We start from the raw sequence: 17303 nt of genomic DNA on the forward strand, positions 1-17303 counted from the left end.
TATATTTCTTATTAATGTGCTTTATGATAATTTGCAAAAATTAATTGCAAACGACTGCTATTTTTCAAATAAATATTATAAGTATTTATTATAATTTTATATTACCTTACAAATTGTTTTTAATTAATTTACAAAAATCCATTATTTTCTATCAACTAACGTAAACTTTCGTTTATGTATATCGCACTATATGCAAATTTTATTAAATGTAGATTAGGTATGATATACAAGAATTTATTAACGTTGTAAAATTATTAAACAATTTAACAATTTTTGCTATCTGATAATGCTACACAAACATCCCTTTTTATTGGAATTTTTATATTCGATCAATCGGAGTGAACAGTGAAATATATATAATTTTTCTTTTTTCTAAATGAAAAGAACTACAATGGTTCGATTGAATTTTTTCCTGAATAATAAGTTCAAACATAAACTAAAGCAGATCATGATATTGAAGAAGAACAAAAAAAAAATGGATTTTGTTAATATAACTACTGTTACTTCTACAAAAATGTTTTCGCTTTCTGTTTGTGTAAACAATGTTGTGCAATTCGTTTTTTGATCACACAATAAGCACTTACAATAGAATTTCTTCAGGTAATTTTTTCTAAACTTCAATATTGTTATGTTACACGTGTTATACTTCTAAATAATATTATAATATATGTCTAACATTTTTCATTTTATAGAGGCGGATCTCTTTTCTATAGTACACCCTTAAGTTGATCCTAAAAGTTTCTTAAATCATCGTATGATGATATACAAGTATAACTTACACATACAAAGAGTATATAGAAATCGCAAAGCTACATAAAGATTTCATAAATTGGTTAATGTCTACATATTTTCATTCTGCATTCTGAATATTAAGTATTCTTAATAAGCATTCCGTATACACATTATTAACCCTCAAATTAGTATTGTTGGATCGTAGATGACATATAAAAGCTTAGGTTAAATATTATTTTGGAGTACTTGATATTAATTTGTATTTTGTGTTCTATGTGACAATCAATAGTATTTATCATGTAAAGTACTGAGTATAAATTAATATTAAGTACCCTAAAATTAAGTAACCTAATTCAGCCCTAATTTAAACTATTATGGTTACATATGATCCAAAGATAATTGCAGTTTAAAGTAATTCTTAATTGCAAATAGCAACAAATTTTTTACAAAACCTTTTTCCATCTAAATCCTAATATGTAATTATTATGAGACTATATCTATCGCTTTTGAGATCAGTCAAATAATTTAAAAAAATGAAATTTCAAATCCTTTGGAATTTTATATGCAAAAAGCGATACATTAATGCCCCGTTAATATTGAAATCAACAGATCCATTATAAATTTTGATTTCTGCCGTTCTACGAGCGCAACCCAAATCGATCAAAAAAATACAGCAAATTCTACTGAGCTAAAAAACAAAATCGAAGCGATAAACCACTAATTCAGTTCACGAAACAAGGTTTTTACGATTTGTTTTTCATTCTGTAAAACTGAATCCAAAATGAATTCGAAATGGTTCTCCATCTCACAAGGTTTCGCTGTATTTAATTTACTGACTTAGAATATTGATCTTTGGTTTGGTTTATCTTCGAAAGGACATGAAGCAAAGTCAATATTAAATAAGTCTACCTTACTTAATATTAACGGGACTTTGTTGTAGTTTTCAGATAAGTAATTTAATTGTTCAATAATCTAGATGGATAAAATTGAGTGTCTAAAATTCTCCTTTTGATCTGCTATACGAACATTTCACATTACTTTTTTTGCTTGTTTGCTCTTATATTAAAGTACAACTGTTTTTTGCAATAGACAAAAAGGTACTTCATCTCACAAGACAAGCTTGAGATCTAGTCCTGCTGGTCACAGATTTCAATGACATTTGGTGTAATGATAGTTCTATATGTAAAACGTATCTAAACGTATCTGTTATTTTAGTCTGAAATAGTAGACCAATTGAGAAAAATGCATTTAATGTTTGAAAAAATCGCATATTTCCTACTCTCCAGGTCTTGGAGTAGGTCATACATTAACGATTGTAGTCCAACGGCAAACCTAAAAGAGTTCGAGTTGCTTATCTCAGGTCCTCATTTAGTTGGAAGAACTTTTTCCAGTACAATTACCTTAAATATCACAATTACGAAAGAGTGAATTATTTTGTTTTTCTTGTTATAAGAATCATTTCTTATTTATTATTAATAAAACAATTTATTAAAAAGAATAGTATACAGGGTGACGAAAAAAGATATAGTACTTACATATAATATAGTAGAGGGAAGTATAAAATATGTAATCAATATATGTCCTAAAAGCAATCCTCTCGGTGTAAAGTCAATTTTTATTATCTATTAGCGTTCCATATCATGATCATATTTTGCTTCTGATACAGAGGAATTAGGATAGTTCAAGGTTGTATATATAAGATTGTTATTAATATCAGCCAAGATTACTTCATAAACATAAATATGGTACAAATCCTCTGTCTTCATCCAGTTTGGTAAACGTTATTTTCGTGTTGTTAACAATGACCATTCATTATGTTGCGTATGATCATGTTAATGAGAACATGTATGCAGCCCGTTATTTGCACACAGAAAAACATCCCAATAACTATATCCCTCTCGTAAATTGATTAAAAAGCTTCACCAACATTTATGTACATTTATGGTAGAGATAAACGTGTTTTGAGGATGGTAGAAGAGAATCCAGAAACAAGTTCCCGAAGGATTTCAATGGCTGCGGGTTTCAACGGATATCATATTAACATTGCGTTGATTCATCGAACTCTTTAAAAACAATTACTTTATCCATGTAATAAAATTGATCTAACAAAAAGGATTGCGGTTTACAATCCTCTATGCTATACTATAAATAAGTATTATAAGCCCTTTAGGTACAGGACCCTTTTTTTATCATCTTGTATACTATTCTTTTTAATAAACTGTTTTATTAATAACAAATAAAAAATAATACTTGTAACGAAAAACACATAAAATAATTCCCTCCTCCATAATTGTAATTTAAATTGTCATTTAAAGTAAGTGTCCTAGAACCTATACGTTTATTTCACATATAGAATCATCACTCAAATCATCGAAATGAGTCAAGAGATAAGAATCAAGTCTGAAGCTTCTCTTATTAGTCATCAGTACTTAAATTTGTTTTATCATTCTCCCAGAACTTATTACATTATATATTCTGCTTTATCGCTATTTCAAATGTGATGTCAAAAGTACTGATCTTTCCGACTGTCGTTCCTTTTGAAAAATCTCTTAGTATATAGTGCGCTTTAAAAAAAAGTCATTATTTATAAAAGTTAGCTTGAACTTCTATAACCATCATAATTTTAGCGATCACAACAAAGATAATAATAAAATATAATAATAAATCCCTCCCACGACGTTACATCTATATAAGAAAAAGAAATAAAGGTTTTAAAGTTTATATTTGAAATTTATATTTTTACGAAAATATGTATGTAATATATTTCTGAATAGTATGGAGAAGTTTATTTTATACAGCTAAATCTTTAAATACAGTTCAATATGATCGCAGAGACTATATTATACATATGTACAATCCAGTTAAAATATCTCTAGATCGCTAGATTTGCAAGTAGAACAACAGTCAAGTGAATGAACGGTAGTAATATAAAGTTTGAATTAGTACCAGAACAACGAATATTATATTTTGCATATAAAACTTCAAGAAGTTTTGACATGGTTTATCCTATCATACATATATACATATATTAATTCTGATATTAATGATGAACTTGTGTAAAATGTATAAAAAGATGAGTGATTATGATCACGAGCTAAATTTTTGTTAAGCTCTTGACATATTCTGTGACTAATGCAACACCACTATGCTTTATTGAAGCGATACAAAAGTAATGGGACTTGAAAGTTTGGAAAAAGGGTGTGATATATATGAGATACAATACGATACGTTAAATACCATTTTACAAAGATTGGATATCGCAAGAAAGATTGCACATAGCAAATACATACATACATTCACAATATAGATGTGTACAATGTATTGTACATATCATTATTTTAAATAAATATTAATGTCTCGACAATGAAAAAGAAAATTAATTCAATTGTATAAAGAAAAACTGAATGGAAAATTTCGATTAACCGGGAAATATATTAATCTTTATTCTGTTGCAAGTTAAGAATAGTTTTATATGAGTAAATTTCAAAGAAAATTGAATGTGGTATGTTCAGCAATGAATACTGAGTGTGACTCTTTTACTTTAGGTGTGCAGAATGAATATGAAGATAATAACGATCCCATTACTTTTACATCTATACGACACACGTATTAGTAACACATTAAATGATATGATTCTATCAGAAAGAAATTACTTCGTTAAATCATGTTGTACGACAATAATAGCATGCACGCATGCACACACACAACATGCAAGCACACACCTCTGAGTCTTGTTACAGATAACACCTTAAAGAATATTTATAAAAAATGTTGAAATGAATCTTGAGAATATCCTAACATCATGATTTCATTTCATAATTCGACATAATATTGAAGAATGTAAGGTATGATGTCATGGTAAGGATGGAGAATAATGCAAAATAAAACGTACTCAAAAACACGCGTACCTTGCTCAAATCTAAAGGATTATCACTCAAGTGTACTACAGCACCAGGATGGGTCTTTCTAGATCTGGAAAATATATATACATATATTATATACGTGTGTGTGTATGCGCGCGTAAGCGCGCGCGTGCATGTGTAGTTGTATATACGTGTTGTTATATTTATTTGTACAGTACTCGTATACGTAATCTATATGCCTATATCTTTGTATTATATTCATATACTTTAACATATGTATATCAGTTTTTAAAAATGTTCGAATATCAATTTTATTATAATTCAACATTTTTCCTCAACTTTACTTAAATCCTTTTAAAATTACTAATATACTTCGATATTTGTACAAGTTAGTACGATATACCTATTGTGATCTACGAAAATAATAAGCTCGAAAAGATAAAGAAATTTAAATGAGAAATTAAAACAGATGCACCAAATACGATGAAAGCTGTGCTCGTGTGTAATGCGTAACATATACATAATAAATGTCATCTTATAAAATCCTAAAATAGTTTGGAAACTAAAGCAGACGAATTAAAATATCCTATAACTATAATAGTGTTGCATTTATCGAGAAAAATTTAAAAATAAAATCGTAAGCGGAAAGAATTTATAAGACATAAAAACACTAACACGTTATAAATTATAGGTAATGAATAAATATAGGAAGTTTAAATTTAAGAATAACAGATCAGATTTTACTTTCAATATTATCATTACTATATTACACTATAAGTGTATTTCCTTATATTCTTAGACTGCAAATCTTGTCTATCTAGATATTCATATTATTCCTGTTATAAAAAAAATTATTTTATTACAAATATCAATGCGTCGTATATATAGCTTAGGAAGAAGCTTTTCTAACATATTTTACATTTGTTCATTGCAACAATTTTCAATTAATCAATCTACAATTAAATGTCATATAATTGTATTCATTTGTTCAAAAACTTTATGTATCTTATAAATAATAAATTTCAAAATGAATAAATAATATTACATGTATTACATGTGTGCTTTATATTTATATACCTTTTTTTTATATATGTATATTTTATTTTCATTAACAATCAGAATATAATGTATTCTATAGGCAAATATGGTGTCTTAGAGAGCTGCTATTCTTAAATCTCGATTATTTTTAATAACATATTTTAAAAATTCATTCTTCTATTTAATGATTTAACAAGAATATTCATTACTGACATTTTGTTTTCTTCCAACATTAAGAACTTGCATCTTCTAATTTGCTATATATTTTAGTATTTTTTATGTTCAACCACTCTGAATTTACATACCGATGAATAGTAACAATTATCACTATGAGCTAAGCTATAAGCTATACGTTTATATCTATTAGAATTAAAATTATAAGCTATATAATATATTAGAGCAGCAATTCTTAATCTTTTGTTTAACAATCTTTCGTTGAATCACCCTCAAATAATTCTTTGTTATTGCAGATCCCCAAGACATAGTTCAAAATTTTAATTTGTAATATGTCTCAAATATGTATATTTAAAATACTCATTAATTGCTCATCATGAATAACTTCCAAATTTGGCGAGAAGAGATTTAGTATAGATAAATAAATATGCATATTCCACAGATTAAGAACCACTATATTAGAGCTATAATTAGAAGCTACGATAAAGCATTGTACATGTCTTTTTTTCTTTAAAGAATATGATATTTACGATTAAAATAAATAAATAAATACTCCATAAGAGTAATAAAGATGAATTAAATCGTAAACTAATTTCTTAAACTCCGCAAAGTTGGCTGATTTGATGAAATTCTCGTACAAAAACATTTTACTTTTTAACTTTACTTCCTAGTGTAAAAATACCTTTGTAATAACTTAAAGCAGATAGTTAAAAAATCGATCGATTTTAACAATAATTCCATGATCTTTTAATTTGTTCGTTTAATGTACTAACATCAATGATTACATCTACGTCCCACCACTTCCTTTTGTGTAAAATTTCTTTTTTCCTGTTTTACAATTTGATAATGAAGAAACAGTTGATAATGTAAGACTCTTTGCTACTGGTAAGACTCTTCGTAAATATACTATACGACACACTGATACTTTAGTTGCACAAGATTTACAGTTAAATTCAATTATGTATCGTATGCAATATGTTATATTTGATCTTGAAATCTGATTTTTACGAATGACATTATTTCCCATCCTTCTTGGATAATGAAGAGCCCTCTGAAAAATTTTACATAATCATTACATATATTATATTGATCATTTTCTTAGTATATATTTCTAACAATTTGAATTTGTACACTCATGTTACTTTTCTATTTATATATGAACCCTCTCGTCTTTAAGTAAAATTTCAATGACCAAAAATTTTAAGATCGATCTTGTGTATATTATTATTCTTCATATTAATGTTCCCTTCATACATTCACACATTATACATATGCACACATTCTAGTATGACGTACTTATGATTGCAGATCAAATTCCTTAATTCTAATTTCACTCATCTTTTTCGAAATCGCTCCAATTGGCATAAAGCGGCAACAGTTAAATTAACGCGCGTTATAAAATTTATTAATGTTAAAATATAGTTACCTTTCAAGAAATTATATTAATACACTGCATATTATGCGCTTATATATGAACTTCAATAATCTAAGAAAATTGTGTTTTGTTTCAAGTTAAGTAATTAAATTTTCATCAGTTATTTAAAGTGTCTACTCAATATTAAGTGTTTTTCTTAATTTTTCCGAAATTATTTATTTTTTATTGTATTATACCTACTTATATTCTTTCCAATATTCCAACAATAACGTAAGCTAAACGTAGATATTTATACGAAATGTAAAATAACACTTCTGTTTTACGTTGAAATAATCAACACATTAACAAATTATTATATACGTATAATAATTTTTCCATTCAATCATTTATACAATATATGTAATTGTTACAATTCAAAACTGCATATGAATAATTTTATGTATTTAATTTACGAGATATATATTTAATATTCGTATCATAAGTTGTCCATTTAATATACAAGGTGGTCCATTTATTTATGTAAGGTCAGCTAAATATCTCTTTGAATTATGATGATGCAAAAAATATTTTTTACGTAACGTGAATGGTATCAAAGGACTAATATTTGATAAGAACATTTTTTTCCAGGGACATTTTTTCAGAGTTTTAATGATCTTCGACGTTTTTATTTGCATATAACTATATATATGTTTTATTGCATCATGTAACTTATTGAAAAATACGTTAAAAAATGTAAATACTATAACCCTGAAATGATCTGGATCTCCAGAAAATTTACGTAGAACTGTAATTTCTGGATGACAAGCTTTAGCCAAGACGCGACAATCGAGAGGCTGTACATATGTTTAGTATCGCAATACTGATGATCCCTGACGGTTTGAAGTACTGGTCATTTTTATTCCATCATTGTGTCAACGTACAATTCACAATAAATTACTCGATGATATGATATTCATTTGTGGTGGAAGTAATCAGTGTTTAAGGGAAGCAATTTGAGCAAATTCGAGCAAAAACAATTTCCTGATCGTAATTCTTCATCGCATTGTACATATGCAGAGGTGGTCAACAATTTCTCCCGTGAAAAAACATGTGAGAACCAAAACTATTAGAAACGACAGAAATGAAAGAATTATTGTAGATACAGTAAATGAAAATCCACATGTCAGTCTAAGAAGACAATTTCAGCGTGAAAGTGATATTTCCAAAACGGGCATAATATGGACGCTTTAAGAAGAAAGATTTCACCCGTATCATCTATCTTTACACTTTACAGGTTCTTTATGGAACAAATTTCGTAAATAGTATGTATTTTTCTCAGTGAGGTTTGCAGCAATATGAAAATTACCAATCATTTTTTAAAAGCGTAGATATTACTGTCTGACGAAGCATCTTTCGCCAACCATTATAAGTTGAATCTGACAAACATGCATTACTGGTAAATCAATGGATAAAGAAAAACTGTGGTGTGCAAATGTTTGGGCGGCATATTGAATAACCAAATAATTAGTCCTTATTTTATAAGCGGTACTCTACACGAAGGAAAGTATGCATTATTCTTATAAAACAAGCTACAAATTTTCATATATGATGTGCTATTAGATATCTGTCTAAGAATGTGATACTAGCATGATGATTGTCCGGCTTATTCTACTCTGCCATGCCAAACAAATTTTAAATTCAAAATTTCCAAATCGATGGATTGGTCGTAATGGAACTGTAGCATGATTATCGTGTTCGCCAGATCTTACACTTAGGTATGATCGTACAAGAACACTATTTTGAATATCTACGAAGATTATTACTTAAAGGGAAGTGTATGCTGTTTTGTACATTTTATGATCAAGTCTTCTAGATATTCTTAATGTGATAAAAAATATTTGCTTCACATTCTCAAGTTCAGACGTCTTGGCCAAAGTCTGCGATCTCGATAGACATAAATGATATGTAAAACTTCAATTTTTAGAAATCGGTCATTTCAAGGTCACGTTATTATACATACCTGAACGTATTTTTTTACCAACCACACGATGCAATAAATCAAAATATATATATAGTTGTATACATAAAAAATATCAATGACCTTGGAAGCTCTGAGGAATAACCTCGGGAAAAGATATTCTTGCCGGATATCGGTCCTTCGATATCATTTACGTTATGTAAAAAATATTTTTTGCATCATCACAATTCGAAGAGATGTTTAGGTAACTTTACTTAAATAATTTAATAAATTTAATAAAATAATTTAATAAAAAGACAAATTCTATCATAACCGCTTTTAGTGGAAAATCAAACTGTTCACTTCTAAATCGGAAAATAATCCAACTATCGGAATAAGTAAGAAAATGTGTATAGGACTAAAGAAAAATAAAGACAGTTTGAAATAAGACGTACATAATTGCAAGTATATGTCGCTGCCGCTGCTTATTCTACACATGTACGTATGATACTGTTCATAGTTAGGATATTAATCATATTTAGCTTAAACTACTTAGACAAACATTTGCGTACTTACACTTCGATAGCCTTGTTCCAATTAATTACATATCCAGAAAGAACAAACGTCTCGATATGAAGTACATGAATATTCCCCCGTTCCGTACCGACATATAACCATTTACTTTGTAGCGGTAAGTGGATGCATGTTATTCTGTTTGAAATAGAATGAATTATTCGTCATTATCTAAAAAAATCTTTCAAATATGAAAAAGATTTAAATATGTAACACGAAAGAATATATGAAATTTATTGTCTAATGATTAGTTGAAATAAGAATCTATTTGTTTTTAAAAATAACGAGTTACCAGTCATTTAAAAATAATATTCAGTAATAATTACTTCTATCATTTATATTTTATTTTTTCTCATGTATTTTATATAACAACTGAAAATGAAATAAAAGGCAAAACTAACATTGTTGGTGAACTACTAACGTATGCAATAAGAAATACATCTATACTGTGAAATGAAAACCAAAAATATAAATGAAAAGACTGACCTTTCTCTTTGAAATTTGAGACTCTGCACAACCTGTGGTATTTTCTGTCGGAAATTCCATAGATGCAAAGTGTCATCTGCGGTAGCGGAAACCAATGCTCCCTCGTTGATTAAAAACTGTAATTGTACCACTGCTGTACATCCTTCGTGTCTTACATGTGCATCTACACCTGGTCGACCCAAACTATTTTATCATGTTTTAGTTAAGGAAAATCAAAAATATCCATTTTACAAACCTTGTTAGAGTCTATTTTGTCACAGTTTAATAAATTGTAAATGAACAATATTTTGTATTTATCTTATAAATTATGATTAGTAGATACATTTAATAATAAAACTCAAGACTAATTAGCATAGCATACTTTTTAAAAACAGTTGGAATAATTAACATAAACATAAATCTGAAACACATCTGGCAAATTTCATCGTTTTGCATTGAATATTTGGTAAATTATTAACATTTAATATAATATATATAAAATAGTATGAAGAACAGATTATCTGTGAAACAAATTCCTACAATAATAAATTAGAAGATTTTCTATAAAATTTAACTTAAGCCCCTCGAGTGAAACATACCAAATATTGGGAAAAGCTATATAAAGGCGATGACAATGTGTACAATGCACAAATACAAATAGTACAATTGTAGGAGATAAAGACTCGTGGGACTAGGGAAGAACACGTTTCCCCTTCAACCTACTAATCAGGGAAAATGAACTAACTCGTCACTCGGGTTTGCCAATCTCTTGAACATGATAATTTTCGTATTTTGAAATCCCCTGCCTTTCTGTGTGCCGCTCCATTTCTATAAAAAGTAAATTACATCATACTTACATTTGCAAGAACTAAGACCGATTAAATAATCATTGATTTGTCGTTATTAATTATAATTCCGTAATTGTACAAACTTCTGTTTACAAGATAACTCAATTAATAAGTTAATTAACAGAAATAAACGAAATATATTGTAAATAAATCAAGTTATTCTCTGTATCTCTACATCATATCACTTCTAGCACACCATGCAATCATTGATTTTCTGCATTCTTCATACATGCACAATCGATTCTTTGTAGAGAGCGTTCAAAGATTTTATTGAGCAATAAAGCGCACCGTCAGATGAAAGTAGTTACTTTGTAGCAACTGCCTGTCTCGATAGCAACTAGGAAGCTTATCGAGCTGTGATGAGCATTCACTACATGGTAAATCTTTAGTCAGAATAGACCAATAAAAGCACCCACGTGAAAGAACACATGGTTGACGAACCATAAACCAACTGTACGGAGTAATTAATCCAATCAAATTGGATAACTTCACTCGATATGATTCTTTAACAATCTTATAGACATCTTAATAAATCACTAGAAACGTAAATGTAAGAGTTAATCAAACGACAAGATAATTTTCACAGAAAGAGATTCAAATGTCTCTTAATCCTTAATGGATTTTAATGGATATCCCTTTTGCTATTTTCAAAATACATACGTAATATCTTAGTACTGTATGCGGCTATGTTAATAGAGACATACCTATCCAAATTACAACTTCAACGTATTATGTCTGATTATGTTACGGAAAGATTCTTCACTACTTATATTTGATAACCTTCCGTTGTATTAAGGCTTTTTTATATGTACTTTATAATACAATTTAAATAATGTTAAGAAACGCGCTATTTTTTTAAATATATAAGTCTTTAACTTGCTGTTTACATTATAAAACACAATAAATGTCATTTATCTCGAAGAAAATTTTAAATAATACATTTAGTAGATTTACTAAACAAGAATACCATAATGCAATAAAATATAGTTTTGTGAAAAGAAATCTTATGAGAACATAAAAGCGAGTTATTTTTATTCTAAAATTCAAAAGTTACTCTTTGCATTTTATAACAGATACCATTTGACCATGTATATTGTATATCATAAGATAGAAAATTTTAATTTAGCATTTGTCACTGATAGTATACGTTTCCTTTTTTAAACTCTTTCAAAGTTATTTTCAGAATAATTTATCATAATCTTTGTAATTATCTATTATTAATATGGTCTGTTTTATAATTAATCTTCTATTTGGTCTTGTTAGGAATTTAATTATGTAGAAAGCTATACCTGATTTGGTCGTATACATTTTGTGTTATTACACTAGTGGATACTCCTCTCTTCTTTTCCTTTTACCTAGTTAAATTGATCATATTAAAACATTATGAAAGGATACATCCTAAGAGATCCAGATTTAGTGCCAATAGCAAGAAGTCTTTGAACTGGATCGAATGCCACTGCTGTCGGCTGATGTGGAAAGCCATGTCTGAATGTCTGAAACATAAAGGCATTTGTTTCAATTCATGTTTCCTGCTTTAGTCAACTGAAAGTCTATTCAACCCCACCAAGGGCTGCAGAACGATATAAGATAAAAGATAGCATTGTTTCTCTAGTCTCCAATGTATATATTTAACATAGACTATATAACATAGGCTAATTCTGCATTTCATTTGTTTTTCATATCGACTATGTACTTTCAACGAAACATTTAGTTTAAACCATTAGGACGTCTATATGATCAGTTACAAAAAAATTCGAACACTGTACAATTTTAAATTTCTGAGCTATACATTTTCAATAAATGTACAAGGATCAATAAAAATATATTACATTATGTTACATTACACTTGTAAAAAACTTATGAGTTATTATTTATTGTCATCCAAATATTAAAAGAAATACTAAAAAAGAGCGAACTTTATGGCACAAAAATTTCAGACACAAGATATACTGCCAGTGTTTATATTCAAGGTTTGTAAACAATGCTTCGTTCAACTCTGAACACGTCGGATTGCAAGTGTGCACTAACTTTGTTACCAATTTGTTCAGAATGAGCCGCAATAGCCGATATACAAGTTTTGAAATACGATAATTAGTAATATTTCACTACGAAAAAGAATCAATTTATGAAAGAGCGAGTATGCTAAAGAAGAAACCTTATTTCCAATATACTAAAACGTTTGCATCATGTCAATGGTGTCACCATGACAAACTTTCGTGAATAATCATTATTAGTTTTATGTGTTTAGTTGTTCAATTCTATGTATATAATTAACATTAGTATTCGAAACTTCTTGACATAAGATATTAAGATTCATTCTTCTTCACTGTTTCTTTTAATATTTAGACAACAATAAGTAATAATTCAAAAGCGCTTTTCTACTGTTATCTATATAGAATAGTGTAATATAATGTAATACATTTTTGTTGTTCCTTGTATATTTATTGAAAATATAACGCTTAAAAATTAAAATAGTACAATGTCCGAGTCTTTTATAATCCTTTCGTAACCGTAGTATTTCAAATTAATATTTTATGATTATAGATATAAGTTATAATATTTCAATTTTGATATAATGTCTCTTTATATATGTACGTACAATGTAAAATTACCATGACAGAGTTATACCTAGTATGTGTGTAGCTATCTGAATACAAAAGAGTACTTATACAGAGTTTTGGGAAGGCATACAAAAGGTTTTGCAAAAAAAAGAGTCTGATACTTTGTATAAATTTATACATTTCTTGAAAGTAATAAAACATAGCTAATCATCATAGATCCACATACTTCTTTAGATATATACTCCTTCCGTGTTTCATATTCGTATTAAATAACATTTTATTTGTAAGTTTACCACAATATGCATCACTCACGATGTATAATATGCATCACTGATGATGTATAATATGCATCACAGACAAAACTCTTTGAGTATCCATAGTACACAGTAAAAAATTCAAAAGAATCAAATCTGGTAATCGAAATCGTCATTCTGTTGAACCTCTTCCTACCATCCATATATTATCAATTATCTGATTTAAATATTGTCAGATTGACATGTGTGTCGGATCTGAAATTTGATGTAATGTCAAAAGGATTAATTTTAGAGCCTATGTTGATTAGATATTTTTAATTCCCCTCGATGAGTACCTACTATAAGCTTTCAAAGTCTTCTTTTATAACATTCTGTACGAAGATTTAGACTGATAGGTACGAGATTATGTTGTGTTAGCGAATCACGATTTCCGGTCCAAGAAGTGAATAACGAAGGAAGTTGTTTTCCTAACTTTATCACTGATTCAGAGTATATACTAGTTATGCAATACCATGATACATGTATGATATGTATATATGTTTCTACATTCTGCCTCTCTTATATCGTATACCTTATATCTATCTCTATATCTATATCTCTAAATATATTTATTTATATATATTAATTTTTTATTTATTTATGTAGTATATTTACAACAGGAAATTCGATCGATTCACCAAGAAAAAAAATTCGTTTTTCTTCTTTTTAAATACAAAGACAGCCTAGGAATATCCTTCAGAACATACTCATTAGAATCAAATCAACTTCCCACAGAGAGTTTTAATTTCTTTACAAAATTTTGTTCGTTATTATTGGAATTGCTTCTTTCAGATGTTTCTGTCCTGTATACATTCGCCAATAGATTATCGATTATTGTTTTTATAATCATATACACATATTTTCGTGATTATTGCATTGCATTATTCTCGCAATTATACTGAGGAACGTATACATAATAACATTAAGAACCTCATGGAAAAACACATTCTTAGGAAATATGTAATAGAAATCTGTGACTAAATTGTATTTCATTTTCCTAATACACTTTAGAACATAATTTCCTTTAATCCATTTTGAAAAAATGTATCTTTGTAATGTTTCAAATTTTCTGTGTAAAATGTCAAAAATACAAAAGAAATGAATACCGAGATTTAACGCTGAAGGTAGAAAATAAGAACTGTACACAGTTTAATTGCCCGAAATTATCAACAGATATTATCGTAGCTATGTAAATATAATTATCAATATCTGTAAATATAATTACAATTTTTAATATCTAATAATTGACGAGCAATGACGTATGCGGCTAATGGACAGAAGTGGCGATTAGATTGAAATTTGAAACTCTCTTAAACTTAAGAACCTATCAAACAGCGAATCGTAAGTACAGGGTGGACTAAAACTAAGAATAGGATTAAACTAAGAATTTTCTTATTTTATAACATGTTTGTACGATATTGCTAAATATTTAAAGCTTGTAATAGTATGGAGTTTATGTATGAGAGTTAATAATATTTTTTATATGCCCTCTGTTTACTGTCTAGCAATGTCAGGCTCTTTCAATAGCATGTTTCATAACAATGTTTAATGTCTGAGTATTATATAATGTTCTAATATTCCAGTTTCTGCAAGAATGTTTTCCTTGAGCTCTTCAAGTGTACATGGTCTATTCACATGTACCCATTCCTTTAGATAGCCCCACAGAAAGTAATGGAAAGCCGAAAGATCGGGCGAACGTGGCGGCCGATAATGGACTTATCACTTTGATACTAAAAGTCTACTATTTTTATGCTTTGCTTCTCAGTGTAACTCATCATGATAAATCTCCTAAATCTCAGTTGTAACATATACGAACCTGTAACATGAAATCAAAAGAAGAATGAAGTTATTCTTTTCTCAAATCCTACTCTGAACTTTGGCCTACCCTGTAGAATAAGTAAGTACAAACTGGTACCAATACAACGCAACCCTTGTCCGTCACGACGCGACGATGTTCCCCGTCAAATTAATGAAAAGCAATTGAAATGATATGTGGTTATAAACGTGTAAAAATGATCGTGAGTTAATCGGATTAAAGATAATCACGAACTTAATATCATCGATTTGACATCAGACAGTCGAACCAAAGAATTCGTATTTGATAAAAACTATTTGAATATTGAATTACTAAGTTTGTAATTTCGATTTCTATTTATATTTTTTAGATAACCGCAGCAAGAACAGATTTTGATATAGTAAATTCCCAGGGCAGAGAGTGAAGAGTAATGATTGGTTGGTCTAGTTCTAAAGGAACCCCCTACAAAAATAGCGAAGATAAAACGACTCGGTGTACAAGTGTGCATTCGCGATGAGCACTAAAAATGGGAACAAGTCTTTGAATTTCGGACAGCCTGGCTGTAATTAGGGTGCACGATGCTCTATTGTACAAAACATTAAGATAAAGACTTCGCAGAATGTTTGGATGGCCGCAGGATAAGATGTTTCAAATTAAATGCTTGCCATCCGTGATATCAGTAGCTTAATTTGTTGCTACGTCTGAATATTATCAAAAATTGTTTAAAAGATATAAGTTCATTATAAAAAAGATTTTGACTGCCCGAAAGGAGTACAGATTCTAATTATGAAAGTCTTTGAATAGAAAAATGTAATTCATGCTGATTTAATTACGGTCTAGTAAATTTTGTATAATATATGAAAATTTCAACTTAAATCTTATTTTATGTTTATTATCTAACAAATTGGATAAAGCGAAATAGACTAGTATATAAAAATCTTGAAATTTATTCACTTAAATCCTATATCTTTTTAAGCATTCCGTGCTTTCAGTTCAAATTTGTTACATCAGATATACGTACATATAAAGCCGTAAAATAAAATTGAATAATTCAATTATTTTTATTAAAATATTTTGTATAAATGGCATGAAACATTGCAAACATACCGATATAAATAGTAGATATTTTCACCGCAGAAATATGAAATTATCTACAATTGTATGTAGAAATGTATAACTTCGTATAATTTCAACTTTATTTTTAATACATTTTCAATGCTTTCTATACAATTGTTAAAATACCTACTATTGGCTTAATACAAAACTCAAACAATATATAAGAGTTTATGGATGTTACTTTGTAATTGATTCCTTTAAAAAATGAAATAAAAGAACTATCCGTTATACGGATAAGAAACAAATTTGGGACAAAGTAGAGTTAGGATTAATCTGACGCCCTAAAAGACAGATATACGTTAAAATCGATTCTGATGCAGCACTACTGCCTTTCCACTGGTCATGAAAACTGCCCTCGTTCCATTTCAACGGAATGGAGAAGTAGGTTAAAATACAGCAATACGAAACTTATGAACACCCGCCTTCCTTTATATCCTATTTTAACTTTCAGGAGGTGGTCTCTGGTCAATTTCCGACAGTTCGCGTGTTACAATCTTGCGAGCACATAGACATCGAACCTTAGCATCCAATGTA

General features: G+C 28.6%; 1 protein-coding gene across 9 annotated transcripts in view; it reads right to left on the minus strand.

Annotated features, from left to right (window-relative positions):
• Positions 1-17303, minus strand: part of Tomosyn (syntaxin-binding protein tomosyn) — a 75440-nt gene that overhangs the window by 48728 nt on the left and 9409 nt on the right. For 8 of the 9 annotated variants that reach the window (XM_069114196.1, XM_069114195.1, XM_069114193.1 and 5 more), the window contains exons 2-5: positions 12400-12497; positions 10178-10360; positions 9695-9829; positions 4641-4704 (exon numbers count right to left, since the gene is read on the minus strand). In XM_069114196.1, coding sequence (XP_068970297.1) covers positions 4641-4704; positions 9695-9829; positions 10178-10360; positions 12400-12497 — 480 coding nt within the window. Of the gene's footprint in view, positions 1-4640; positions 4705-9694; positions 9830-10177; positions 10361-12399; positions 12498-17303 lie in introns of those variants that run through there. The other variant, XM_069114197.1, reaches the window with a different exon arrangement.

Source organism: Bombus flavifrons, chromosome 5 (genome assembly GCF_040668555.2).
Source record: "Bombus flavifrons isolate JBK064 chromosome 5, iyBomFlav1_principal, whole genome shotgun sequence".
NCBI classification, from domain to species: Eukaryota; Metazoa; Arthropoda; class Insecta; order Hymenoptera; family Apidae; genus Bombus; species Bombus flavifrons.